The following is a 27,628-nucleotide window of genomic DNA, read 5'->3' as shown; positions in this document are numbered from 1 at the left end:
GTCTAATATGCTAGTTGTCGAATGAAAGTATAACTTACATTATTCACTTTTATTTTTTCAATCACCGACAGTCATCGCCTTTGAATAAGGAGCCCAGGTAGTGGCTTAAATTTGTGTTGGAGACTGGCAGGGAATGATGAGGGGTGACATACAAAATACACCACATGACATTTAATAGGGGGCGCTGTTCATGTGGGCCTTAGATGTACATTAAGACAGCGTTTCAAAGTTTGTAATTTGTCTCCCTTTTTGAGTATTTTGGATTACATTTTGGTTGTCGCGAAGTTTGGAAAATGCCTCTGCCTTTTCTCACCACGAAAACTGTGTGTGTCTTTTTTTGGGGGGGGGTGATAGGATTTACATACCTTAGGCCGTATCCTAAACTGACACTGTCGTCTACGGCTATGGCTTTTGGCTACGAGAGTCAATTGGTAAAGTCGTATAGCCCACAGCCATACAATTTTTGTCGGCTGTCAAGTGTCCCTTTTCTAGCCTTACACGGGAGTTAACTTGCCCACACAACTATCTTGCAACTCTGACCTTTACTGATAATTTGGGTCGTCAGAGTTTGCCTCACCCGAAAAACTCATGTTCAGAAAACGTCTGTTTAGAGGGGAAATATTTTATTCACCTGGCACTAAAAAGGTATAGATTTAATCATAGCCTGTGATTTAATCACAGAGAAAAAAAAGGTCTTTCTTCTGCATTTGATGATGGAACAGCATCGCTGATTCGCTTAAACATGGAGCTGTGCAGCGTTCATCCAATCGGCTACTCTTTGACATAATCCAGGCGGACCGATATCTGTGCCACGTACGAACAAGCACAAGTGTAACACATACGTACGTGCGCAGCGAGTCTAGCATGCTACGTGTCGAGTTATGCTGGCGCAGTGACACACGTCAGGAAGTTTCTCTGCGACATATTTACGAGTTCTTGGTTAATTTTTCTCCACTGTGGATTGGGAAAAACTAACACACTGGAGAGAAATCGGCATAAATTGTAATTACAGGACGGATTTACCGGAAAGCAGCATCCACTATTGTAAGTTTAGAAATAAGATTTTTCTCTACTTCAGTACTAGCACTGAGCTAGAGAGGTCCGCACATAGGCCTAGCATGTTATCATGTCGTGTGTGTAGACGTGGCGTATGGCCATGGTGGATCCTAAAGCAACTCAGTCGTCATTTCGGCATGTTCGTTCATGTTGGTGCATGTTTAATGTCTTCCCCCCGTCAGGTGAATAACCGTGTCAAAAGGTCGTCTTTAGGGGTTCCCGATAGTGATGCAAAGTGATTTTAGCCTTACCATCTGACCATGCTTACGGTACAAACTGACAAATTCTGTGGGATCCGACATCCGCCCCGTGGGTCGCCCCCCCGCTCCCGTCTCCCGTGGGTCGGACCTCATAGTTGTGGGGGTACCTAGTCTACATCATGGCTATATCTGGCTATGCTTGATATTGTAGACCTGGGCCTTCATGTAAGATTTAGCCTGGGTTAGCTAGGCATGTGTTTTATTCCTCCATGGCCATGATGGCCTTGGCAACTGCCTACCCCTAGCCCCACAAATACTGAAATGGGGCTGTAGTGGCTCTCTTTAAAGTTTTACAATCTGTCCCTTTCTGTCACCACCACAGCCCCACATGTAATTCAAGTTCAAGGCATGTCTTGAATGCCCGAAATCCAAACTGCAGGAGTGTCACAAACTTTGAATCCTAATATCTTTCGAAATGAGAGTGACTCGACATTGTCGTATGGCATATTCCTCCGAGTTTGGACTTTTATATGAGCACCCTAAAGCTTTCCCAAACCGTACATTTTCAATGTATGGCACCTTGAAAAACCTGGCCTGTGATATTTCTATGCTGACCATGGGCGGCGCCATTTTGGCAAAACGAAAGCAGCGCTTCGCCTTGAAGGCCATGCCTTGAAGTAGGGCTGTGGTGGCGACAGAAAAGAGATAGATTGTAAAAGAGAGCCACTATAGCCCTACATGTACGTGTGGAGCTAGCCTACCCCCAGAACCGTGGGGTTCGACATCCGCCTGCTCCCACGTTCATGGGAGTGGGGTGGACACAAACCGGAGACTGTCATGACTGCCCTTGTTTTTGGAGAAGTCCCTTGTTTCAAGGACAACTTTAATCAGTCCCCGGAAAGAGAGAATGCCCCCTAAATGGGAACAATTTTTTTTGCCTTGAAGTGGGCTTGGTGATCCTACCATTGCCCTGGGTATCCTTCTAATGCCTCAATTGGATTCAACAGAAGAAAACATCCAAGGCTGCCGTCTAAACAAAATTCTACCATTTACTTCCAGGATTACAAGCGGGGGTCTGCAATTGCACCTAAAAGGGAGGGGGAAAAGACTGCATCAAAATACTTTCTTTTGAAAATCAATTCTTTATGATATTTAATCAAGTGCATGTAACATGGCACAAAGTCATAAACACAACTCAAATGACTAAATATGGTTGGAAAATATGGGAGAAAATCAAAAACATCATGTGGATATTTTGACCTACAAATTTGAAATTTATTTTTGTAGTGCTCAGATTTGAACGTAATTGGAAAGGGGAGGGAATTTTATTAACTTGACTTCCCATCCAAAGAGAATTTAGGGCAGCAATATCCAAAATATGACCGGCAGATGGTTTAGATTTACATACACAATTTGTTATGCAAATGTGGGAGACGTCATTACTGGAAGTTGAGGGCCACAGAGTCCAGTTTCAGCACAATCTTGAATCAGAAAGAGTTCAATATACATGTACGGACAACACTTGATGCCTCTGTATACAAACCTTTGACACGTGTGAGACATGCCTGAAAAACTGAAGTGTTTTCTAAGTACATGTAAATGTTTTGGAATTTTCTTGGCTGAATTTCACTTTCCGGTCATGTTATCACTTCCTTGTGGCTGTTATATCATTTTAATGGAAACTAAGTGTAGGGAAAACTTTCCCTTAGATCGTGCACAAATTTGTTGTAATCCATCCATCCTGAGTTGAATAATAATAGTATAATAAATTTGGCCAAGTGTCAAGATTAGCCTGAACAGCTACATGTATAGGGCACTATGAGAATGCATCACGCATCAGTACGATGGTAGCTAGTTTATATATGCAATCAAAATGTGTTCTGTGAAGTCAGTAAGACTGTTCCTGTTGATTTGGTGAGAGATTTTGTCAAAGAATACATTTCTTTAAACAAACCCAAAACAAACCACTTCTGAAAAAAAAATTAATATTCAAGAAATTCAGGGGGGGGGTGTAAAAATGGAGGTAGGCAGTGAAATGTCCTGCATGTAATAATTGATTTTAAATTGCCACAAATGGATTATGCCAGAACCATCATTGCCTTGATAAAAGTGGGGAAAACCAGAAATTTGACAAAGAAGTGAAACTGAACATGACCGAAAGATGAGTTATTAGGGGGGTTGCTTGACAGTACTGTGCAAAGGTCTGTCTCTCAGTGCCAGTGACCATGGTGACAACCCACTGCTTATACTGTTCCTGTGAAGGAATGTATGGACCCACTGGTGCCAATCTTACGTCGACCAATGAGGCCCGCACAGTGCAGGTCGTACAAACCTTGCGTGGACCAGGCCAGGCCCATATAAGCTTACCCCCTTTCTGAGCAACGGTTTTAAAAGTATATTTTTGGTTTTCAAGGGAAAACAGAGTATTTTCATCAAGTTTTTGAAACTGTAGACATGAAAACCTGAATGCCCACGTTGGGTAGGTATTTGATGTGTGTCTACTTACATGTATATGCGTGCAGAGTACCAGGACAGTGCATGTACAGTCTCACATGTCCGTGTACATGTACACCGTATATATGTACTAGTGATAGCTCAGTAATGCACGTGTACTAATTAACCATTATCATTAACATTTTGACTTTGCTTCCCTGACAAAAGTAGCAATGTATCACACTGTGTTGTATTCGAGTCCATCACAAGTCCTTTCACAAGTCCAGTCATAAGTCCCTTCACAAGTCCAGTCACAAGTCCTTTCATAAGGCCAGTCATAAGTAACAGGTTGAACAAAGACAAAAGTATGCTTTTGTCACAGCACAGTTGAATGGCTTGTTAATTGGCTTAAGACTAAATGACTTGTGATGGACTTCACTTGCGATACATGTAGACGCACAAGTTACAGGGACTTGCACTGCTGGGACGTGTGATGGACTCGAATACAACACTGGTACCGTGTCACATCATAGTGATGAATTTGATGTTGTGCAAATTTTTCTAATTAGTATTTGATATAAATAGCCATGCTTGAGGTTACGACATTACCGTGTAAAGAGAAAGCAACAGGACTTCCGTGCTGTACTGTGTCTCCCATAGCATTATGTCTGGTAGGCATAATCACAGGCTAGCCATGATTTCCTGCTGTACCGGTTATGACACACATGGCCTGGCTTAAACTTAGAGACCGTGGCAAATCAACTTAATCAAGACCAGTCGGCAGCATCCAAAGGAAAAATCTTACACAGTGTGTATTATGGAAACAGACACTTCTAGAGGTCCACTGTATCCAGGGGTGAGATACCTCCGGAGTTTTCCGGATTCTTCAAATATCCGTTGTTGGTTTTCCGGATTTTTTGGTTGGACACTTTTGGTGGAATTATTTACAAAATAAGATTCATGTGAGACTTGGTTAAGTCTAGTACAGTCAATCAAGAAGTACACAAAATTATGTTACTCCCTCTGATATACCACGGTATGCACATTGGGTACTTGGGGTAGTGGCAGTAAAAGTAATGGCAGAATTACAGGAATGTGTGCAGTGGGCCAGAACATAAGTGTAAAACGATCAACAAATGCCATGTATTGTGCACGTGCTACATGTACATAAGCAGCAAAACATGGATGCCGTGTTTGCGTGTAGAGTTGTGTACATACGTGTACAGGGTGTACTGGATTCTGTGTGGCTTTCTACGGAAAATTGGTTGATTTTGGGGATGTTTCGCAGGATATGTAAGATTCTCGATAATTTGACCTAATGGTATATCAAATAATTGACCGAGATGAGGGCCTGTCTGTTGATAAAGGCGCCAAAAATCTGTGGAGATTTTTACGGTTGGAGACGAAGATGGATTGTGAACTTGGCATCATGGTGAAGGGGAGACGACACACAGAGTTTTCCTTGTAAAGATTGATAAGTTTGGGCACTGCAGATGCTAGTACTATTATGATGTTGGAGGCTTATTCACTTCCTGCCGGGGAAGTTATCAATGTTGATGATGCTGGGCCGGGAAATTTATCTTTTTTTTCTGTTTTCAAAATTCTTTAAAAATTCCTATCTTCATTTACTGGACACTTACAAACACGTGAATGACTGTCTGGTGGCCCCTCTAGCCTGACGGACAAAATCTATTGACGTCTGAGTATTTCAGCCAGGCCTGCAGCCTTGTAAAAAGAGCCCAGACGATACACAGAGATTTCCTTGTAAAGATTGATAAATAAAATGACTCTCAAGTCTCTACCAGCCCGGTACATACTGGTACCCTGTATAGCAGTATATTTCTGTCAGAATTTCTTGGCTGTGGCTGGAGAATACCCATGTTCTTAGGGAGCAGCCAGCCAGTGTCAATAGCCATTTCCTATTTACATGTACGTGAATACAGATTTGTTTCATTGCCTGCCATAGCCAAGTCATTTCGACAATGCTCTGCTGCTACATGTAGTTGAGTTTTCATGTGCTGTCCCACTTTCCGTTTTAAGAGTGTCTAGTCTGTAAGTAGACATAAAGTACGGGACATTTCTCCTCTCGCTCTCAGTTTTCCTTTTCATGTACATGTACATTGCTGTCTGTTTCCTCTTACTGCACATGTACATTGTACATCTTACCCCTTTCCATTTTATGTTGTGCAGAGCCAGTGGTGCTGTTTGACTTGATTACGGCCAAGACCATGAATACGGATACACCTGCAGCAACCCTTCCCCCGCCCGGATTTGGGCCCGGGCCGGGCGCCATGGGCGACCACGCCGAGCTGCCCGTGGTAAGCATGGACGACGAGGCCTACGAGCCGCCCACCTATGACGAGGTGTTCCCACCCCTGGCGGCGACTGTCGCCAACGGCCAGGGCGGCATCGCTAGCAGCAGCAGCGGAGGTGACGCGGTGCCCGGCGCCATGGTGTCCAACATTGGACCCAAATCCTACGCCAAGATGGCGGTGAAGTCTTCCATTATAACTCAGGTAAGGTGGGCTGGCCCCTCGCACAGCCAGGGGGTTCTTTGTGATTTGTGAATTTCAGCGTTGTCGCCCCTAAAGTTTCTGCCAAATTGCAATTTTGACACGCCTATCATTTACCGGAAAATGTCCCCGTAACCTTGTGTGTGTACTGTACCGCAACGCGCCACGTCCGTGGCAGCGCCCTATTTTGACGCGTACTTGCCGCCTGTGAGAGTAGCGTTGTCGATCGCGCGCAGATCATCTATCGTGGCATTTGAAGCAGGCATTGCTCCGATATTCATACATGGCACATGTGCGTCTTGCTCCAGGCATTGTTTTCAGTGGGAAAAGGCATAAAATATACATGTACACTGCACCCGTACCAATGTACACCGTTCTGTGTACCATTTGTCACATCAGGATTCATACATTGAATGTGCCGGTTCATGTATATTACATGTACACGTAATTCCGCATTTAGTGCGGTTGTACGTGTACATGTACAATACAGTGCAGTCAAACGCCGTTCTAACAATCTGCACTGCGAAGATAAATGGCATTGTTCATCGCTCACTGGTATTATTTATGAGCATTGTGTTGTGTGCCCCATCAACTGCATGTATGTGCCCTGAAAATGCCATTCAGTGCGTCATATTTAGTCATGTCAGTGGCATTTGTCCTGGATTATTTCATTCATGTTTGCTTGTCAACTTAAGAATCCCATATATTCTCACAATCCTCTGTCTACTTTCAAACATACGCTGTATATGTATATGGTAAGTGTGGGTATACGTACCCGATCGGGGGGAGGGGAAGAGAACCTGATCAGCCATGATTTTTTTCATATAGTAGGGCCTACACTCTATTTATTTCATTCAAGTCGCAGTCTGAAGGACCTACTGACTGATGTGAATGAAGTGAATAGAGGTCCTACTATAGATATGAAAAAAATCACAGCTGATCGAGTTCTCCCCCCCTCCCCATCAGGTATACCCACACTCACCATAATAGTGGTAGATCCTCACATGAAGATAAAAATATGCTTGCCAATACACACACTACGTGACATGACATGGTGTACATACATGTACATGGACATCGTACCAGTGCATGTACATGTATGTTGCACTTCCATGTACTAGTACATTTACACATGTACATGTACCCTCCTTGTACATGTTAACACATACATGTTTATGTAAATGCATCCGTGATAACCATGCACATACATGTACACATGTACCGGTGGCAGATCCCTCCTTGAGCATAATGGGATAGGGTACATTGTACATGTACCGTACGTGTACACTCATGTTTTATACCCGTTTATGCCCAGTGCAAGTCAGAATCATAAATATACCGGTACAGTTCAATACAGAGCCTTCAGTCTGGCTGTGTTTAATTGGAATCATTGCTCGTACATGCACTGAAGAATCTCCTTAACATTTTACACTGTGTAACTGGTTCTCAAATACCTAATACTGACTGCACCATATTTTGAAGGTTTCATGAAAGTATGGAACATGTGTGAGAAATATGCAAATTCAGTACCACATACATGTACATGTCTGCGAAGCTGTAGGGATTCCTGCATAGTATCAGTGGAATTTGAGAATCTCCAAGAAATCAACGGGCACTTTGAAGCATCCTGACAATAGACAAAGCAGAAGTTTACCGTACGTGTAATTTACAGCATAGCACCTGGGGATACATTGCGCATTTGTGACGTAAATGTACCTAGGAAATGAAAGATTAAACCTGAAACCGATTCCCTCCCTCCAGGTTTTCTATGTGCCTTTGGAGGAGCGTCGTTACAAAGAGATGAATCAAGGCTTTGGAGAGAGTGATTCTCAGTCGGGCAGAATCTGTGCTGAGATCATGAAGAACACAGGTCAGACTTTGCAAGAAGTTCATCTTACGATTACCCACTCACACCTGGAAGTCTCTGTTCTTTTTGTTATCTCCAGCTGCATCCTCTGACTGGTGCAGAGATTTCATAAACGTAACCGCTCTGGGTTTGTGTAAAAATTACATTAGCCGGTGAGATTAAATGTTTGATGGAAATGGTAGTTTGAGATAAACGCTGAATTGGATCTTGTTGCTTTGCCTCCTCGTCAACAGGTGTTTTCCGTCATTCATCAGTGTCTCGTTCATTTCCCTCTATGTAGTTACATCTCTTTATCATGCAAAGCGGGGGAACAGATGATGGTGTACGCTTTGAGTGTGGTATTTTGTTTGTTGGCGTATTTCTTCAGGAGCTTCAATTGAGATGAGTTTAGCCAAGGACCAGAGCTTGACCATCGTGGTGACCGGCAAGCAGGAGTCTGTCATGGCGGCTCGCAGGGAGGTTCTCAACAAACTCCAGACGCAGGTAGGCAACCGAAAGGCAGATCGTGTAGGCCAGTTTTCACAGTCCCCCGGACTGCATGTTCGGGTGCATGATTGTAGCATGTAACAGGCATTGTCACATTTCATCTGTGTTCTTGAAATTCTCTGAAGTGCAAGCTATCCAAAGAAGGGGCCCTTGTGACAGGACGTGTTTGGGATTTGGGCAGATGCAGGATGGGCTCCATGACTCTAAAGGCAGACAAGTTCCTGATACCTTTGTCCATGGTGTCACAAGTCAAATGAGTTAGCTTTTGACTCTACTGACAACTTGCCAGTGATGCCTCACAATGACTTGGTTACAACTTTTGGAAGTGCCAGTCGAAATAATCCTGGCATTAAACCTTCCATCAACCGTGTTAAGGGCTCCTATCCATGAGTTATTCAAGCGTCTTCTAACACAACACCTACCTGGATGGTCTCTTTTTTGTTTGGTTTTCCCTTACCTTTTTTCGTGTCAAATTTTTGTTCCACGTATCTTTGCGTTCTATTCTGTAAAGTTTATTGATAAGTAATGGAATTGTGCTGTATAAGGACAGTAAAATCTTGATACTTCGAATCTCCGGGGAATGGACAAAAAATTCGAGTGATCCGAAATTCGAGTTACAAGAAGGTCCCGATTTCTTTTGAGCTTAAGTCATCATTGCGACGTGTATCATAACATGGACCTACAGTATACGCTGACGCACAGTTACCGTAAATCTCCCTACGATGACTTTTGAAATGACATTGTGGTTATTTTTACTTTGGTGCCACAAGTTTTTGTTCATAGAAAGACATTTTGGAGGATTTTTGTTGTCAATGGGCTGATAAATAACACGTTACATGTACTGTAAATCATTTATACTGTGTACCTTTGTGTGGCAAATCTTTCTTTTGCGTTGTGCATGTGTGACGCATTGTGGTGGTCCCATTTCTGATACCGCAACGAGCGCCCTGCACATGCGTACTCGGGCGTGGTTTCCCGATGAGTCAGACGACTTTTTTCATCACCTGAGGGCACACCTCTTAGTGCTTCAATAAAATTTCATTAAAACAAAAATGCTATTGGTGTCTCTTTTTTTTTTTTGTTCTTTGTTTTCAAACTTTTGTTCATTTTTTGGAGTGAGATTTGGCTGCGCAGAAGGTCTGCGAGTTGAGATACCATGCCGACACTGTAAGTGCCTAGATGGAGTGTAATTTCCTTTTGTGTTGATTGGCATCACGTTCCTTCTTCTTACTTCTTCCGCGCAGGCCAACGTGAACATCCCCATCCCGAAAGAGCATCACCGCTTCATCATCGGCAAGGGTGGCAGCAAGCTGAGGGAGCTGGAGAACATGACCGCCACCAAGATTAACATCCCCAACCCCAGTGACCCCTCTGATCTGATCCACATCGTGGGGCCCAGGGAAGGGATCGAGGCGGCTCGCCACGAGATCCAGCTCATCTCGGAGGAGCAGGTACTCACTCTTGTCATTTCGAGGGGGAAAAAAGACTCCTTTCTGAGTTTCTAGCTTGACCCCTGACCCCAGATCCTTCAAAATACAATTTTTACAGGATGTTACCCTAAGGCGGAGCTCAGCCTCTTTAATAATAGTAAACACACAACCAACTGACTTGCATTCCATTTCAGTCACTCAGCCAGGTTTAAAGTACATGTAGAAGTAATGTACGTCGGCAGCTGTCTAACACATCAGAGTTTCTTCATTTATCTCTCTCCTTTGGTTCCCCTGGCCAGGCCAAGCTCGCCTTTGAGCGTCTGACCATCCCGCGCATCTACCACCCCTTCATCAAGGAGATCAAGGCCAGGACGGGCGCCAAGATCCACGTGCCGCCGCAGAGTGCCATGAAGGATGAGATCGTGGTGTCCGGGGAGAAGGAGGCTGTCATGGAAGCGATTGACTGGATCAATGCCACGTACAATGCAAAGGTGCCATTCTTAAAACCCTTCAAACACCAGTCTATCCACTCGCTATATTATCATCTCATCATGCGTCTTAGTGCATAGTTAAGTTTAAGTTAGTAATGCCTAGTCAAGACCCCTTCAGCAATAATAAAGTCGCATGAGTAGGCTGGACAGTAATTTAACTACAATTTAAAACTGCATTTGTTTGCAGTGTAACCTAAATGTGGTCCAGTTTATTAGGCAATGTTCTGTATGCAGTCTACTTTTTGCTCTTGGCAAATTCTCCGCAATTTCCATGTCTTTGAAGATTCAGAAGAATTCCCTTTCAGCCATTACCAGTGTTTTTACATCTTGTGGCTTGGAACTCAAAACATATTTTTGTCTGGGGAAAGTTGAACCCGTTTATCAGGTTTATGTTAATTGACACATTACAGGTTATCTTGCTGTAGCAGGGACCTTGTATTACCCAGAGTGGAAAAAAAAAATACACTGACTTCACACCTAAAATTGACATTGTTATAATTAGGATGTTGTATCAATGGTGCTCTTACTGTGACTCGACTGTGGTACATTGCATGCACTGCCATGGGATGGATCTTACACTTTGGAAACCCCCTTTGCAGAAGTCGAAGACAACGACCGTCTCCCTGGAGGTCAACAAGTGCCAGCACAAGTACGTGATCGGTCCGCGGGGGAGCAACATCGCTGAGATCCTGGAGGCCACCGGTGTCTCGGTGGAGATGCCCAACCCGGACTCGGTGTCAGAGACCATCACGCTGCGCGGGGAGCAGCACCAGCTGGGCCAGGCCATCACCCTCGTCTACGCCAAGGTAAAAGGGGGAAAGTGATGCCCTCCCGTCCTGGTCCCTGACCCCTTCCCCCCCTCGCCGTACCTCTCTGTCTTCCTGTTGATTTTCTTCCCTCGAGGAGTAATCCCTCTGCCCCTGTTGCTTTGTTTCACGTTGTGCTCAGCAACCAATTAATCCCACCTAATTTCGGTCCACAAACTTCATGAGCTCTTTGGAAATTTCTCAGCTCCTCTGGAAATGAACCTTTCTTATCTTAGAGGTCACAAGTGTATCTGGTAAACTTCTTACTTGATATCCATGCAGCTGTTAATAGTTTTCCTCCGGTTTGATGTGGGTTTTGATCTGATTTGGTAATAAAATCTGAAACAATACTCTCTGCTCTCCATGTCTCGAAGTGTAAATTGTATGTATGGCATCCTATATCCTTCCATATGTTATGCTCAGTAGTCCCCATTCCTCCCTCCCCCCGGGTTAGGCCATGTCCGAACCAAGAGGCTTTGGCAAGGAGAAACACACACACACCCATGCAAAAGTAGCCGCAGCCACGAGCCTGTGACTTCCATTAGTGCGTATATGTTACCTCTAGTTGTAGCCGAAACCTTTGGACATGCCATTCATCCAGAACATATTCATGATTTGTGGGAATTGCTCGTTAACTTTTTTGTAGGCTAACAGCGTGGTCATCCAAGAGGTGGATGCGCCAGCCTGGCTGCACCGCTTCATCATTGGACGCCAAGGGAAGAACATCCGCAACATCACCCAGAACCTGTCCAATGTAAGCAAGCTGGTCGACTGATGTTGGTAGACTTCGGTCACTGGGATGCATTGTTGACGCCTAAACATGTTTGCGTTCCAGGCCATATGTTTTGAAGAATTTTTTTCAGTTTGAAGTGAAAAGTTGGTTAGAGAGGAACCTTATAATAATTTTATGATGATGACTTTCCTAGTATTATGACTTTGTAAATAGCTTTGCGGAGGCAACTGTAACCTGTCACATTAACTGATAGGCGATATGGAGCAATTGCTAAAACTCGTATTGTTGTGAACTTGTTGAAAGCTGCTGTACTATTCGTCTGATTGTGTTTTTCATTATTTACATTGTTAAATGACCTTAAAATATCTTTTGCTGGAAAAATGTGATTGCTCACTTTTCAAACATTTGTGTTTTATTGGGATTGGTAATTCGTTGTCATAGTTCCAAATTAATCCCTCGGGAAATGAATTGTATTTGATTAATCCCCAAACCCACTGCAGGTTCACGTGGAGTTTGCCGAGGGTCTGGACAAGATCACCCTGGAGGGGCCCCCTGATCAGGTGGAAGAGGCACGGCGGGCCCTGGAGGAGATCTCCCGCGACCTCCAGAGCCGACTGGACTTTGCCATTGTCAAGATCGACCCCAAGTTCCACAAGCACATCATCGGCAAGTCAGGAGCAAACGGTAGGCGGTGGGGACTCCCGGGCTCTGATCTTGTTTTTCCAAGTTGCATCTGTCCAAGCTTAAACAGCTTAATGTATTTCACTAAGCCTGGCCATTTCGATGAAGTGAATATTCAAATATTTGACCTTTTATTTGATTGATAATTCAAATCTTCAGTTAAACAAAATTCTCACGAAAGCAGAAATAAAATGTACAGTTTTACAAAAAGGTTAATAAAGGGAAAAACTTGAAAAAAAAAGAGTAATTTCTGGTCTTGTTGTTGGCCACTTACATTGAGCTCCTTTAAGTGTACCCATTACCCCTAGAAATATGCTTTTAGAATGTAGTTTTGTCACGAACAATCGAATTTCCCTGATTTATTCATCAATCTACATCTTTGAATATTCAAATAAGAAAATGCCAATTGAATATCCGAATATCGGAATAATCTGCACAGCCCTATACTTTTCTCCATGATCCTGCATTGTGCTTATTTTTCGCTGGCAGTGAACCGCATCAAGAAGGAGACAGGCGTGTCCATCCGCATTCCAACAGACCTGGAGAGGAGCAACGAGATCCGCGTTGAGGGCAGCCCTGAGGGCGTGCGCCAGGCCAAGAACGAACTGATGGAGTTGGCCACTCGCATGGTATGTCTGTAGATGCGGTCCAGCCTGGTTGAAACTATCATTTCAAGGCTTAAAGCTCCCAGGTGTCTTTTATGTACTTGGAATCATGCCATTCAATGCCAACGAACCCAGACATGAAGACGTTCTTAAGATACAAAGATCTGCATGTTTCACCGAGGACATGCTTCATTCACTGCATTCGGTATGTTTACCTTTCTCTTCAGATCTGTTACAACTTTGTTTTCTTCCCGTAACCGATATTTTTGAAAAGATGTTTTGTTGTTAAAAATGTCAAACAAAATTGGCCTTGTAGACCAAAGAATGATCTGCAATGCATTGCAGTAATGCTGCAATATTGTGTGAGTTGTTGGAAAACATAAGCCACGAAATTGGCATACACCTCGGTCAGTGTGTTGTAGTCAAGACCCTTTTAGACCATCACAAGACTCCACAACACCTGCTGTCAGCTATTCAAGTCGCAGGGTATTTGAATGAACTGTGGTAAAGGCATTCCTTTGTCACTGTTCCCCGTCTTGCTTGTGACCGGCCTGCTTGTGTCTGGTCTTGTGACGGTCTTGGCAACACCACTGACCTCGGCAAGCTTTTGGTCACAAGCGTGACGGTCTTGTGCCTTCCATCTGGCCCCAGGAGAACGAGAAGACTCGGGACATCCTGATTGAGCATCGATTCCACCGGACAATCATTGGCACCAAGGGCGAGAACATCAAGGACATTAGAGACAAGTACAATCAGGTTGGTGACTGAGAATCAGACAGACAGAAAGACACAGATGGTGCATATACATGTCTATTGAAAGTGCCTGCACCTCCAGGTTGCCTTCAGTTCTCAAGTGTTGTGATACGCTCGGGTGATGTTAAGATTTGCTCCGGTTGACCCCAAATCTATCCCCATTTTGACATCATTAGGTCGAAATCAAGTATTTTTGATACATTTTTATACCCATGTCATTTCTCCATTTGAGCCAGAATCTACCCTTGGTTTACGTGATGAGGTTCAAATCCCAGAAGTATTCGGCTACATTCACATTACCTTATTTAACCCAGTCAGTATTTAGATCGTCGTGCACATTCAATAGATCAATCTTCTTCCCCAGGTAGAGTAAATAAGTGTATCCCATGTCACAGGACTGATTTTCACCAAAATGTAGGATTTTGCATTGTTTTTCCAGCTAGTCCCTCATCCACCCCCTTTTTGCTTCATCGGGGTCAACCCCTTCTTTGCATCCGCTTGTTTACATCACGCAAGCATTTTGTTCAGATTGGTAGGACCGCAGAGATCTTCCAATTGACCCCAAGTCTCCCCCCCCCCCATCTGTTTATCTTCACGTCGTCAGGTCCAGATCACATTCCCTGATCCCGGCATGAAGTCGGATGTGGTTACCTTGCGGGGCCCCAAGCAGGACGTGGACAAGTGCTACAAGTTCCTGCACCAGCTGGCTCTGGAGCTAGTGGCCAACAACTACCAACTGAACGTGCCCATCTACAAGAAGTTCCACAAGAATGTCATTGGCAAGGGAGGGGCCACCATCAACAAGGTGGGGGGTTGAGGAGGGTGTGAGACATGCCCTTCTTTTAACGCACCTGTTAACTCCTTAGGATCATTAGGTCTCTGTAAACTGCTCGATGCCAGGATTAATCTCCGGAACTGGCCCTGGGCTTGGGATTGTAACATTCTTGGTGGAGAATGTCGACTTGAGATGCATGAGATATTTGACGGTCTGACCTGTCACCTGTAAGTTTGATCATTCAATAGTGAAGTTGGCGAACTTGCTGTCTGTCAAGCAGTGACAGAAATCATTGTATGCTTGCATGTCCTTTGGCGTGAACTGGTTGTTCTGCCTTGGGAGTTGTTCAAAGCCAGACATCGCTTAATACCAGGAAATGGCACATCTGTCACACAAAGTCTTTGTGTGATTGTCCACGTCATGGTACAACTGACAAAGTGTAAAACAAAGTGATTTTTGTGTTGATCTAGATCAAGGAGGAGACGGACACACGTATTGAAATACCAACCGAGAGCAGCGACAGCGACATGATTCAGATCACCGGCAAAAAGAAGAACGTGGAGAAGGCCAAAGCGCAGATTCTGGCCATTCAGAACGAATTGGTATGTACACGTACAAAAGTGAATGCAGATAGGGCCCTCCTCCTCGGGCGTCCTTGGCACGTTTCAATCACTGAATCCGCTCCGAGCAGAACAAAAGAGGGCGTGTGTTTTTGGGCACTCAGCGCATAGACGCGCCATGAGGAGCGCAGGTACATGTGCGTTTGACATGGAGCACGCTGAGTACACGTAACTAAGTTATTCCGGTATCTATGGTCTTTGCGTACACGCCGAATGCATGCAAGAACTTGCTCGTAACCAGCTGTCTTTCTTTCGCCGATTCGGGGTGCACTTCAGCTCGGGGCGGATAGACAAGGCACGTATACTCTGAGAAATGATTTCTTGGTCAGATGAAAGGGGATAATTGTGCTTTATCTTATCACATTGTTCACCCGGGCCGTATTCTTCAGCTGGAACTCAGCATACTGGCTGAGGTCTGTCTGTCTTTTTGGAGCCATGATTTTTTATTGGCCTGATGACCAGGGTTAATAATGTTGGCCGGATGACCAGGGATAATAATGTTACCAAACTTACCAACAATTTGGAGATTGAAGTCAGCACCCTGGCCAGGTTTCTTCAATTCGAAGAGCAGGGCGGTAATAATGTAGCTCATATGCCACATCACTCACTTGGCCAATATTTTTCGGAGATTCAAGTCGGCATCCCGGCAGAGTTTCGTTTGTTGGACATTGGACTGATGAGCAGGGGTAACAGCATTTGTTCAGTATTCACTAGACCAAAAGTCTGGAGATTGAAGTCAGCACCTGTGCCCATTCCCATCAGTCGCATAGTGGCCTGATGAGCAGGGGTAATAATATAGTCTGTGCACTTCATTATTCACCAGACCAATATCTTGGAGATTGAAGTCAGCATCCCGGCCAAGTTCCATCAGTCCCTGATTGGCGCCAAAGGGCGCTTGGTGCGCGCCATCATGGATGAGTGCGGCGGGGTGCACATCCACTTCCCCACCGAGGGGTCCAAGAGCGACAAGGTTACCATCCGGGGTCCCAAGGAGGAGGTGGAGAAAGCCAAGGAGAGGCTGATCGAGCTCGCCAACGAGAAGGTACTCAGTGACTTTGATCAACGAGTCACCCCCCCCTGGTTTTTACAAATGGAAGGGTTCTGAAAGAGGCTCAGTTGTTGTATGTGTTAAGAACGGGCCAATTTGGTTTTTCAAAAAGGCAGAGACACTCGAGAACAAAGTACCAAGCGTCACAGAACACTTCCAACGCTGTGTCTTGAAAACCACCTCCTGTGCTTGGGGACGCAGTAGTTTCCTTCTTGTACTGACCTATTAAGTTGGCCTATAAGCATGAATGCTTCATAGGAACACTGTACGAGTATTATTTCGTCAATTCTGAACTCTGTAATAAGAATATTCAGTGTCAGATTTGCTTTTCAAAATATGAGTAGTTGATACTTAGTACTAATTGATTGACAAGTAGCTTACGTGTGCGGATCATTGAAATTTATATCATCTGTAAGAAGCACAAAATTTTCCATCTGGTTATTCTTCTGCAAAGAGTGAAATTCCCTTTTTTAAATAGGGGCCTGCATGTTGGTTGTAAGCTTGCCTCATTTCAGTGGTGCTTCCCTTTTGACTCTGGTCACAGGAGCAGGCCAACTACTCCGTGGAGGTGCACGCCAAGCCCGAGTACTATAAGTTCCTGATCGGCCGCAATGGCGCCAACATCCGGCAGGTGCGGGAGGAGACAGGGGCCCGGGTGGTGTTCCCCACTGCCAAGGACGAAGACAAGACGCTCATCACCATCATCGGTACCAAGGAGAGCACGGAGAAGGCCAAGCAGAAGCTGACAGGTCTCATCAAGGAGCTGGTTAGTAAGGTGGCCCAGGCCGTGTTAAGACCTTGCCCAGCAGGCACTTTTTATTACCATACCTCACACTTACGACTCATGATCCAGAGAAGAACTATCACTGGTGCCGACCATACATACCAGAATCGATGCCTTGTCAGAGCAAGATGAATGTACCTGTTTCACTGAAACGCGATTTAACGCGAGTCTCGCCAATCAAGGGACAAGTATCTGTGTGCCAGTTATGTAATAGCTTTCTCATTACCTGAATCAAACTCACACATTTGCGTTTTGTTTGGGTCTACAGGAGAACGTCTCAGAGAGCGAGATCAGCGTGGACCCCAAGTACCACCGGCACTTTGTGGCCCGCCGCGGCCAGGTCCTGCGGGAGATCAGCGACGAATATGGCGGGGTGACAGTCAGCTTCCCCCGCAACGGCTCCAAGAGTGACCGTGTGGTGGTCAAGGGGCCCAAGAACTGCGTAGAAGGAGCCGTGGCCCGCATCGCTGAGATAGTGGCTGACTTGGTATGCTTACTGAAAAGAAAGCTGCAAATGTACACTGGGAATTGATACTGCGCGAGGACCTGTTTGCAGATCGGATTTTTTAGTTGACCTTATATCTTCTCTTATTTTGGCACAGTTGCAGTAAAGTGTGCATGGGAGATGTCTACTTGATTATGTGATTTTGCATGCGATTTTGAAACATTGTTAGCCCTACTGTAGCACTAGACAGTGGACATAAGTACAAAACTGAATTTGCTGGCCCTCAGCAGGTCTCTATATCGCAGTGTGCAACGCGTGATTACTTCAATGCACGATTGGGCCGGTGATTCCAACTCACAGGATGGATTAAAGTGAAGGCAATGGTAATCTCTGACCATTGGTTTTTTAACGTGACGTACTTGCATTCATTGAGGATTCATTCATTTAAAGAGCAACTCTAAGGAAAACATGTTTTCTCTGATTTTATCTGTTCAAATAAATATGGAAGCATCCAAATCAAACGCAGAGTCATTTGTCTTCTGAGCTCAACTATAACAAGCTTAACCCTCCTTTGGTTTTACGGCACAAATGTGCACAAATGCCCACGGTCACTGGTGAGCATGTATTTTCTGTATGGAACTCAAACATGCACAGGTTCAGTGTGTACACAGTAGATTGCCAGCACAAAATGACCCAGGGTCTTTTGTGCAGTCCTCTTCACTGCATTTGGTTTACTGCACAATTATGCACATGGAACAGTGAAGCACAGTTGTTGGGCAGCACAAAAGTGCAATCTGACATTCCTGTGAGGGACTGTTGGTGCAGTGCACAACACAACACAGCTGTGCTTCTTTGAGGTGTTCACCAAATGACCCAAAGAGTGACTTCGGCATAGAAGGGTTAAAAGGGCTTTTTCTGTTCATGCCAAAATGCGAATTCTGAATGTAGCTTGCGTCATTCTGAGAAAAAAGAGAAAACGAGGGGAACCCTCGCCCTGTGTTCGTAGTTGATAAGCCCTTGTGCATGTCAAGTAATGCATGTAGCCATTGTTTGACATGCACACAGGTTTATCCACTACTAACACAGGGCGAGGGCTCCTCTCGTTTTCTCTGTTTTCTCAAAATGACGCAATCTACATTCAGCGTGCTTGAGTTTGGGTTGGGGCCCAAACTCACATGTCTGGAGCCAGGAGTCCCTGTTTCATGGGCACAGATTGGCTTTATTAACTTGCTCAAGAAGGCGACTGTTGATATGTTGCGCCATTTCTTTTGATTGTGTCAGAAATCACAAGTCACCGTGGAGTGCTGCATTGCCCAGAAGCATCACCGCACCATCATGGGGGCCAAAGGCTCCCGCGTGCAGGCCATCACCAGCCAGTACGAGGTGGGCATCAAGTTCCCCGACCGCAATCCGGCAGCCGAGCACACCGAAGGTAAGGACTCAAAGCAGTGGAGTGGTTGACGCAGGGGCTTTTGTGCCCCAGATTGTGTAGTTACTGATACCTGCAGTGACCTACTGTTGTTCAGGCACGGACCGATGAGACTGGCATTGCCTTCTGCACCATCTTGGTAAACTCTAAGCTGCCCCCAGAGCTGTGCTAGCTAAATTCAAACCCTTCAAGATCCGTAAACCAAAAAATCCATTTGGAAGTTTTGAGGATTTGCACAGCTGAGGAAAATAGAGCCCATACATGTACTTGCACATGTATTTAAAGAAGAATGTTGTTTTCAAGATGTATTTTTTTTTTGCGTTGGGGAGATGTTAATTATATATAACAGGTTTGCCCTTACCCAACGTATATTAATAAGCACTGTATGCTCAGTGCTTGTCCGAGAGCTTGCGAAAAAAACCTCACAAGCTTACTCGGGTGGGACTCGAACCCACGACCTCCTGCTTACTAGTGCAGATGTCTTAACCACTCGACCACCGAGCTTGCCGGGATCGGCTGGCCGGTCCGAGTCAAATGAAGCAGCGGGTACCGCGAACTATTTTCCAGATGTATTTTTTTGCGTTGGGGAGATGTTAATTATATATAACAGGTTTGCCCTTACCCAACGTATATTAATAAGCACTGTATGCTCAGTGCTTGTCCGAGAGCTTGCGAAAAAACCTCACAAGCTTACTCGGGTGGGACTCGAACCCACGACCTCCTGCTTACTAGTGCAGATGTCTTAACCACTCGACCACGGAGCTTGCCGGGATCGGCTGGCCGGTCCGAGTCAAATGAAGCAGCGGGTACCGCGAACTATTTTCCAGATGTATTTTTTTGCGTTGGGGAGATGTTAATTATATATAACAGGTTTGCCCTTACCCAACGTATATTAATAAGCACTGTATGCTCAGTGCTTGTCCGAGAGCTTGCGAAAAAACCTCACAAGCTTACTCGGGTGGGACTCGAACCCACGACCTCCTGCTTACTAGTGCAGATGTCTTAACCACTCGACCACCGAGCTTGCCGGGATCGGCTGGCCGGTCCGAGTCAAATGAAGCAGCGGGTACCGCGAACTGTTTTCAAGATGTATTTTTTTGCGTTGGGGAGATGTTAATTATATATAACAGGTTTGCCCTTACCCAAGGTATATTAATAAGCACTGTATGCTCAGTGCTTGTCCGAGAGCTTGCATTTACAGTGCATGTGTACAGGCACATGTGCCAAGTGCCGTCGGGGCTTATGCATTTTTTTGGTGTGTTCGCTGTTTCTATCGAGTTTTCTTGCGTGCATTCCGTGCGCTATCAATGCTATGCCATATTGGTTTGGTTCAGCAGCAGCACTAGTGAACTACAACAGCACCACAACCCTCTCGTTTTTAGAAATAGAGGTGGTCCCTGTCCCAGATGAATGGTTGAAGGTTACGTTTGTTCTTTTTCTCTCTGTTGACTGCAGACGGTGACGTGGTCCTGAATGGCGACAACAACAGCGACGTCAGTGAAGACGACAAGCCCAAGAAATGTGACATCATCCTCATCACGGGCAAGAATGAGAACTGCATGCTGGCCAAGGAAGCACTGGAGGTTGGTCATGTAGAAATGAGTCTTTCAAGGGTTACATGTTGTGCGATTTCACTGCTCACGAACGTGAACAAAGTAAAGAAAGTCTTGCTGTGGTGTTAAAATAAAGGAGACATTTATATTGTCATCAAGGTTAGCAGGTGCTCAATTATTCTTATGTTAAAAAGTGGATGGCTGTTGGATCTTCTGACACCATGTATGTTTAGGCCTTCTGTTAGTAGTAGTCGTGGTTTTTGCCATCCAGTGATAGCAAATCAATGGCTGGCTGCCAGTTAAAAAACAAATGAATAATCCATAAATGTGAAAATGAAAACAAATACTAGAACATGAATCGTAATTCCATGAAATACTGGACGGAAATACTTCTCTCCCAAACACACTGGACAGAAATACTTCTCTCCCGAACACTTGAATGGGTATGTACGCTTTGAGGGAATTTGCTGTTAGCAGCCAGAGTTTAACTTCTGTCAGCATGAACAATCAGTACGTGTTTTTATCCTCAAGTGTGTAATTCTGTAGCAAGCCACAGCATTTTTGGTTGCCTTCCCCTTCTGACAGAAACTTGTCCCCGTGACTGAGGAGGTCGAGGTGCCGTTTGACTACCATCGCTTTGTCATCGGCCAGAAAGGTGCCGGCATCCGACGCATGATGGAAGACTATGACGTAAGGCGTACCCCACCTGTACAGATTCATGTTTGTCTTTCCTGTTTGCTAAAACTATGTCTGCCATTTCCAAAACCTGAAGAAACCTTAAATCTCTACCACTGAGTTTATTCCCTGGCTTTGATGGGCTGAAGTTGCTCTCCCAAACATTTTCCCGGATACTGACGCTGTGCATTGTTTGTTGCGCCGAGCCATCAGAAGTTTTTCTCATCGATGTCTTGTGGTCATTTTGATACTCATTTTATGAAAATTGAACTTGCCTTTCTCTCAAAATGGCCATTTTGCCGAGATCTTGGTCCAAAATGATAACTTTTCCTATTGGCTGTTATCGGTGCATGGACCAACACACGTCAGAATCTGAAGTACATGTATTAAATGATAGCAGAGCCCTCCATTGGATTGCACTGAAAATTTGACAGAGGGACTCTTTAATGAATTTGTTGATGTTGCTAAATTACTTAAAGGATGGTCACATGACAGCCGGTATCTCCAGCAGAAGATAGCAGATTACATTACTTTTTGAGTCAGTCAGTTAAGCAGCCATAAATTCACAGCTGAGGCTGACAGGGTCATTTTTCCAACTCTGTGCGATACAGGTGAACATTGCGATCCCCCCAGCTGCGCAGAAATCCAACCTGGTCAAAGTGAGTGGGCCCGCTGACAATGTAGACAATGCCGTGAGAGCCCTGAAGGCCAGGGTGGACGAGCTACGTCTCTCTGAGGAAGACAGGGTGAGCTTATCTCTTGACCTCTGACCTTTTCCATCCCCGCTTCTCCACTTCCTGCCCCAAAACTAGTAACAGCGTTATTTTATATTTGGTGTTTCGACCTTCAGCGACAGTTACAAACACATAGTATTTGGAGTTGAGCGGGAGATTGTGAAAAGTGGTGTACCTAAAGGTTACCCCGTTGGCTGTTGAGGCTCTGGTAAGACAACATTTGGGTTTGGTACTCTCCTTGGGGAAAGCCGTGAGTAACGTTCTTTGTTTTGACCCCGGCACAGCGCCTGCAAAACTTCTCGGTGAGCATCGATGTGGACGCCAAGCACTATCCCAAGATCATCGGTCGCAAGGGCGCCATCATCTCCAAGATCAAGGACGACCACAAGGTCAAGAGCATCCAGTTTGCCGACCGCAATGCCGCCAACCCCAACCTCATCACTGTGGTGGGCTATGAGAAGAACGCCCTGGCTGCCCGGGACGCCATCATGGACATCGTTCACAACTTGGTAAGGAGAGAAAAAATAATAAATTCTTGGCATGCCTGGCATTCATCCTAACCATCCTAAGAATCAGTGGCTTTTGTACACATGGATCATAATTGCGATCCAAAGTGGCGCCGATGCTTCAAAATTTGGGGGGAATAGTGGAATCTTCAATGTTCTGAAAGTATTGTTTTGGGCAGAAAATTTGAATAATGAAAAAAGTGAAATATAGCAGCCACCTTGTGGTAATCAGCCAACTGCCACAAATACTGATTGACGAGAGTCGTTTGATACTTCTTACTGCGTAATACGATGTCATCAATAGCCCCCGGGGTGTCCAGTATTTGCCCAGATACCTCTCTGGCCAACGCCGTGGTCAGCATTAGTTTTCCTTTGATATTTACTACTGTGCACAGGCCATGCTCAAGCTCAGCACATGGCGTACGTTCACAGACTTCTCAGACTCGGCGAGTTTGTACAAAACAAACAAATGTCAGCCAGGGATGAACGTTTGAAAGTTTGAACCTCTTAGCCGCGCATGCGTATACAGGTAGCCAGGTCGTTAATTTTAGTTACAGGTTTTGCCCTTACCTGACGTATGTATTGTTACAAGCACTGTATACTCGGTGCTTGTCAGAGAGCTTGCAAAAAAGTCCAAAAAAGCTTATACTCGGGTGGGACTCGAATCCGTGACCACAAATCTTGCCCTGGTTGGCTGGCCTGATAAAGCAGCGGCTACCGCAAACAATTTCAAAAATAGAAATTGAAATAGCCAGATCATGTCAACATGCCCTCAGATGCGAGGCGGTCAAGTGACCCACTTCAGGATGGTTGGACTGATTCCTTTCTCTCCCCCCCGAACTCCTCTGGCATTAGGAGGACCAGACCACAGTGGAGCTGGACATTGACCACCGCATCCACAGTCGGCTGATCGGCACCAAGGGCCGGGCCATCAGCAAGGTCATGGACCTCTACAAGGTGGACATCCGGTTCCCTCGCTCCACCGACGCCAACCTGGACCTGGTCACCATCACGGGGCTGGAGGAGAACATCGAGGAGTGTCGGGAGTACCTGCTCAACCTGGAGGAAGAATACGTGAGTAGCCTAGAAAACGACCGCTGTCTGGTGCTAGCGTAAACCACTGGAGAAATGCACGGGGCTGTTTCACCTTCTCTGACAGGTGCAATATCCAAAATTGGTCAACAAGCCTGCGTGTTGAGCAGATTGTAGAGTGAAGATGGTAATGAACTTCGTAATCTGAGTGTCCAGGGTCAGAGTCGTGGTACACTACTCGAGGGAGGAATTTGTGAATAAATGTTTCTGTCTGGCGATGTTGTTATGAAGTTCATCACAAATCCCTACAAGTCCACGAGTCCATCACTGATAAATGCACAGATTCTTAAATTAATCAAGCATAAAATATCCCACAGGAGGGCATGTTCCAGTTATTCCACTAAATTTTTGGCCTGTCTCGTTTCTCCACCCCCGCAGCTACAAGAGATCGACGAGACGGCTGAGTTGCAGCAGTACACCAAGCCGCCCAGCCGCCAGGCCGATTCCCAGCAGACCAAGGCCAACAGCCCCGGGTTTGTTGTGCGCGATGCCCCCTGGAGCAAGCCCCCAGACACTACCAACACCATGGACTTCCCCAGCATCGGTGCCGGCAGCAGCGGCGCTGGTCCCAAGCCTGCCGCCAGCTCGGCTGCATCCTGGGGAGCCTGGAAACGCTAAATCCCAGGTATCCGAGTACCCAGGTACCCAGTTCGCCCATGCACCTCATAATGATGGACAAGGTTGTCGGTAGGCTCAAGAACACCCTTGAAGCACACTCTGCATGCCCGTTTATACCTTAATGCAACAGGCAACCCCATGAGTAGTGAATCTCTGTGCTGCTGCCATCGTTTTTCGTTTTAGATTTCATTTACTCCTCATGGATTTCAGACTCCTCTCTCCGGGTTGTTGTAGGCTTTTCATTTCTTGTCAATTTCTTCTGGCCAAAGCCGTATCCCATTAGGTTCCTTTTGTTAAAAGCTTCACGTCTTATGGACACAAATTCTACACGGGTGAAGTTGGAGATTTGTAGGATTCTTGGATTATACAAGGGATGTAGAGATCCTGCTCATTTCAATTGACTGCCACAAGCACATTCCTCTCCACCTGACTCGGGTGTAATAGAGTAGATCCCTGTATTCCAACAGATCATGTGGCGCACCTTCAGAAGTTGGAAACTCCCGCCCCCCCAAAAAAAACCCCACCAAACCTTCACAAATGAACTGTTAGTGACAGCCCGTTGGGTGCAGTGATATTGATTCCGCACTTTTCGTGCACTGGTATCGATCTCCCCCAGATGGAAGACGATCAGGCGTGCCGTCCTTGCAAACTGCATCCAATGGAGCTGAAGAGTCGGACCTTGAAAGTGAAGAAAGAAAACCTGCCCGTAGTTGTCTGATCATTTTTATGCAGACCCCTTCCTGTTGCATTATCTTAAAAAAAAAAAACAAAGCAGCTTTTCTTGAATAAAACTCTATGCACTAAATTCATTGTTCAGAAGCAAATACGTAAACCATAGCAATGGCAAGGTCTATTATACGTGTAGATTTGCAGTGGAAGCTTAGCTGCAGAATGAAACGAGAGGTCACAGACAGGTCGAGGCAAAGACAACAATTATGGAGAACAGAAAATGACGTTAACTGCAATATTTTGGCAAATCGTTTACCTTTCTTCTACGAAACATTCCATGTACTTCAATTTTTTGGACTATCTTGTTGGCCTTCTTATTTGTACCGTAGTAGTTGAAATATGAAATACATTTGAGAGTTTCTGGATGCAAGGAAATAATGTGGGAGGTAACCGTTTTCCTGTAGCTCAATTACTGGTCTTTGCAAGATTATTTTTGGAAGGGCAGCGATGTTGCTTGAAACATCAAGAAAAAGGCATGTGTGTAGAAAGAACCTTTGTCTCTAGAAGTTTTAGTGTGGTTTTTTTAACAACTCTGATTTTCCAAATGCGAGGATTTTTTTCCCCTTTTTTATTTTCCAGTTATTTTGGTGGTGTTTATGCAGGATTTGATATTGAAGAATTTGTGGGTCAAGATACCGCAGGTTTGTGAAAAGGGAAGAATGCAAAATGAAACAAGTTGGGAATCGAGGTTTTACCGGGAGGTAACCCCCTAAAAAGGAAAGTCCTGTCAAACTCTCTACAGATTTTGAGGTAAACTTCAAGTCAGTGCCTGTTTAGTTTTGCATTTTCCCCCAAGTGCATTGGACGAGATCCGCGCTTCGGTTGAAAATTAGGATCAAAACATACGCGTGGTTTGATCTTGAATTTGTGACAGGCACTGCAGGAAGTCTGGGTCAGACCCGAGGAAGAAACTTGAATTTTTTTTTCTGGAAGTGTTTTGAGATGATCTGGACTCTGCATCGATTGATTTCAGTTGAGAAAGATAGTACAACATTCCTCAGTGCTTACATCTTGATCGCCTCGTCCCGGGATTGATAACCATACCTCTGTCATGAAATACAGCATTAGATCTAGTATCCAAAGTGTGTGCTTCATGTATGTCATATACATTTGTAATTACAATTAATGACCTTTTTTTCTTTTTTTAAAATTTGTATTACCTAAATGCACCTGTGTATTAAACTAAACTCAAGAAAAGGAAGAAAAAAAATTAATGTTGGCAGCACCGTAGTAGAATAGATCTACCAGCCCATGTTTAAGGTCGCGTTTCCGTTTCACTTTCATTGCCATGATTATTTTTCTCTCTGTTGCTGTTATTTTTGCTTTGTAGGTATTGCATTTGTGTTGTCTTAAGGCGTTTCCTTTGGTTTTAAGTTCAGAAAAATTGGTTAGTATTCAGAGGTACAATTTTGTTCGTTTTCATTTGTGAGTTTTCTTCTTCAGTTTGATCAGTAATAATATATCACATATCGAACGTATATTATATTGTATATGTTTATTTTTCTGAAAATTACCGACACTATTTTGGTTGAATCTCAAGGTAGGTTTATCTTAATTAGCGAGGTAGGTTTAAATGAACTGGAGGGGATTCCAGTCGTCTGACTTTGAAGTTGACTGCGTGGCCATGCTCCTCCCAATGCAATGTAGTCGTGAATTAAACTTACATGTACACTTTACCCAATCACACTGTATTTTTAAAATGCAGTATTTGTTCTAAAAATGTGGAAATGGAGGCATATTGTATTTTTTGGTTGCCACACCATTGACAATAAGGTGTGTATCTCAGCGATGATATGAACAGTTAAGGCATTATTTCTGTGGGTTTAATTCACTGAAGTTTTCTTAAATCCAGGATGAATACGATAAGTATTACACTGCCCGTAAGATTGCTTATAAATCATTTAATCATAGACTACGCAGTGTTCTGTTAGGAGTTCAGATCGAGAGAATATTGTCAGCACCGACTATTTTGTCTCGGTTGATAAAAATGTGAAGAAATTTTGAAAATGTGATAATAAAAGTTAAATTGGAGAATTTTGTTGTGCACGTCACAAAAGGCAATGGACTTGGATGATGTACTAGGTTTGTAATATTCCAAAGATTATTGTTATGTGCCAAGTTGCTTATGAATTGGGAACTGGTCAGTTCTAAAATGAAAAAAAAATTGCAACTAAAAAGTAATAAACTATTCAACTTATATTCTAAATGCATTATGTGTATCCATTCATAACAGTGTGCGTCCTTTGTTACTGGGAATTTTGAGTACTCCAAGGAATAAATGGGTACCCGTGAGGGCAGATGTGGTTTTGATATTTGCGCCGAAATGGGGCTTGTATACTCCCCAATGAGCCAAGATGGTTTCAGGAATGTTCAGGTGATGTGAGCCTAATGTGCGGGGATAATAACAGAGCCTTGATCGCCTTCATGGTGGATATGTGTTGCGTATGTTGTTGCTGCTGAAATCTGGATTCTAAAATATTCATATGGATGTTGTCTTCAAACCGAAAAAGCAGCATTTATCCAAAAGGGCTGTTTTTAAGACTCGGGGTACGAGCTGTGCTTTGAC

At 44.6% G+C, this 27,628-nt stretch overlaps 1 protein-coding gene across 2 annotated transcripts; it reads left to right on the top strand.

The window, feature by feature from the left end:
- The first annotated feature begins 857 nt into the window (after positions 1 to 857).
- On the top strand, positions 858 to 27,268 carry hdlbp (high density lipoprotein binding protein). Of its 2 annotated transcripts, XM_087147241.1 has the most exons (23): positions 858 to 1,044; positions 5,880 to 6,205; positions 7,964 to 8,072; positions 8,437 to 8,552; positions 9,800 to 10,006; positions 10,285 to 10,476; positions 11,076 to 11,282; positions 11,929 to 12,036; positions 12,516 to 12,699; positions 13,186 to 13,325; positions 13,953 to 14,057; positions 14,659 to 14,859; positions 15,300 to 15,431; positions 16,273 to 16,491; positions 17,042 to 17,263; positions 17,550 to 17,768; positions 19,008 to 19,158; positions 20,611 to 20,738; positions 21,294 to 21,398; positions 21,995 to 22,129; positions 22,402 to 22,626; positions 23,479 to 23,697; positions 24,094 to 27,268. In XM_087147241.1, exons 2-23 carry the CDS (start codon positions 5,918 to 5,920, stop codon positions 24,331 to 24,333), a joined length of 3,852 nt encoding a protein of 1,283 aa, XP_087003367.1. In that variant the 5' UTR covers positions 858 to 1,044; positions 5,880 to 5,917; the 3' UTR covers positions 24,334 to 27,268. The 2 variants fall into 2 exon arrangements, with proteins under 2 accessions (XP_087003367.1, XP_087003368.1); XM_087147242.1 differs by lacking the exon at positions 21,294 to 21,398.
- Positions 27,269 to 27,628: the final 360 nt, after the last annotated feature.

This window comes from Acanthaster planci, linkage group LG16 (genome assembly GCF_054643075.1).
Source record: "Acanthaster planci isolate LZ-2023a linkage group LG16, COTS_SCS, whole genome shotgun sequence".
Classification (NCBI taxonomy): Eukaryota; Metazoa; Echinodermata; class Asteroidea; order Valvatida; family Acanthasteridae; genus Acanthaster; species Acanthaster planci.
Note: the sequence above shows the minus strand (reverse complement) of the source record. Positions and strands in the feature narration are given on the sequence as shown.

Bases quoted from the DNA above. Each gene is read 5' to 3' on its own strand.
- hdlbp (XM_087147241.1), top strand. From the start codon at position 5,918: ATGAATACGGATACACCTGCAGCAACCCTTCCCCCGCCCGGATTTGGG. The intron at 10,007-10,284 runs GTACTCACTCTT...TCCCCTGGCCAG, and splicing joins AGCTCATCTCGGAGGAGCAG to GCCAAGCTCGCCTTTGAGCG. The intron at 14,058-14,658 runs GTTGGTGACTGA...TCACGTCGTCAG, and splicing joins TTAGAGACAAGTACAATCAG to GTCCAGATCACATTCCCTGA.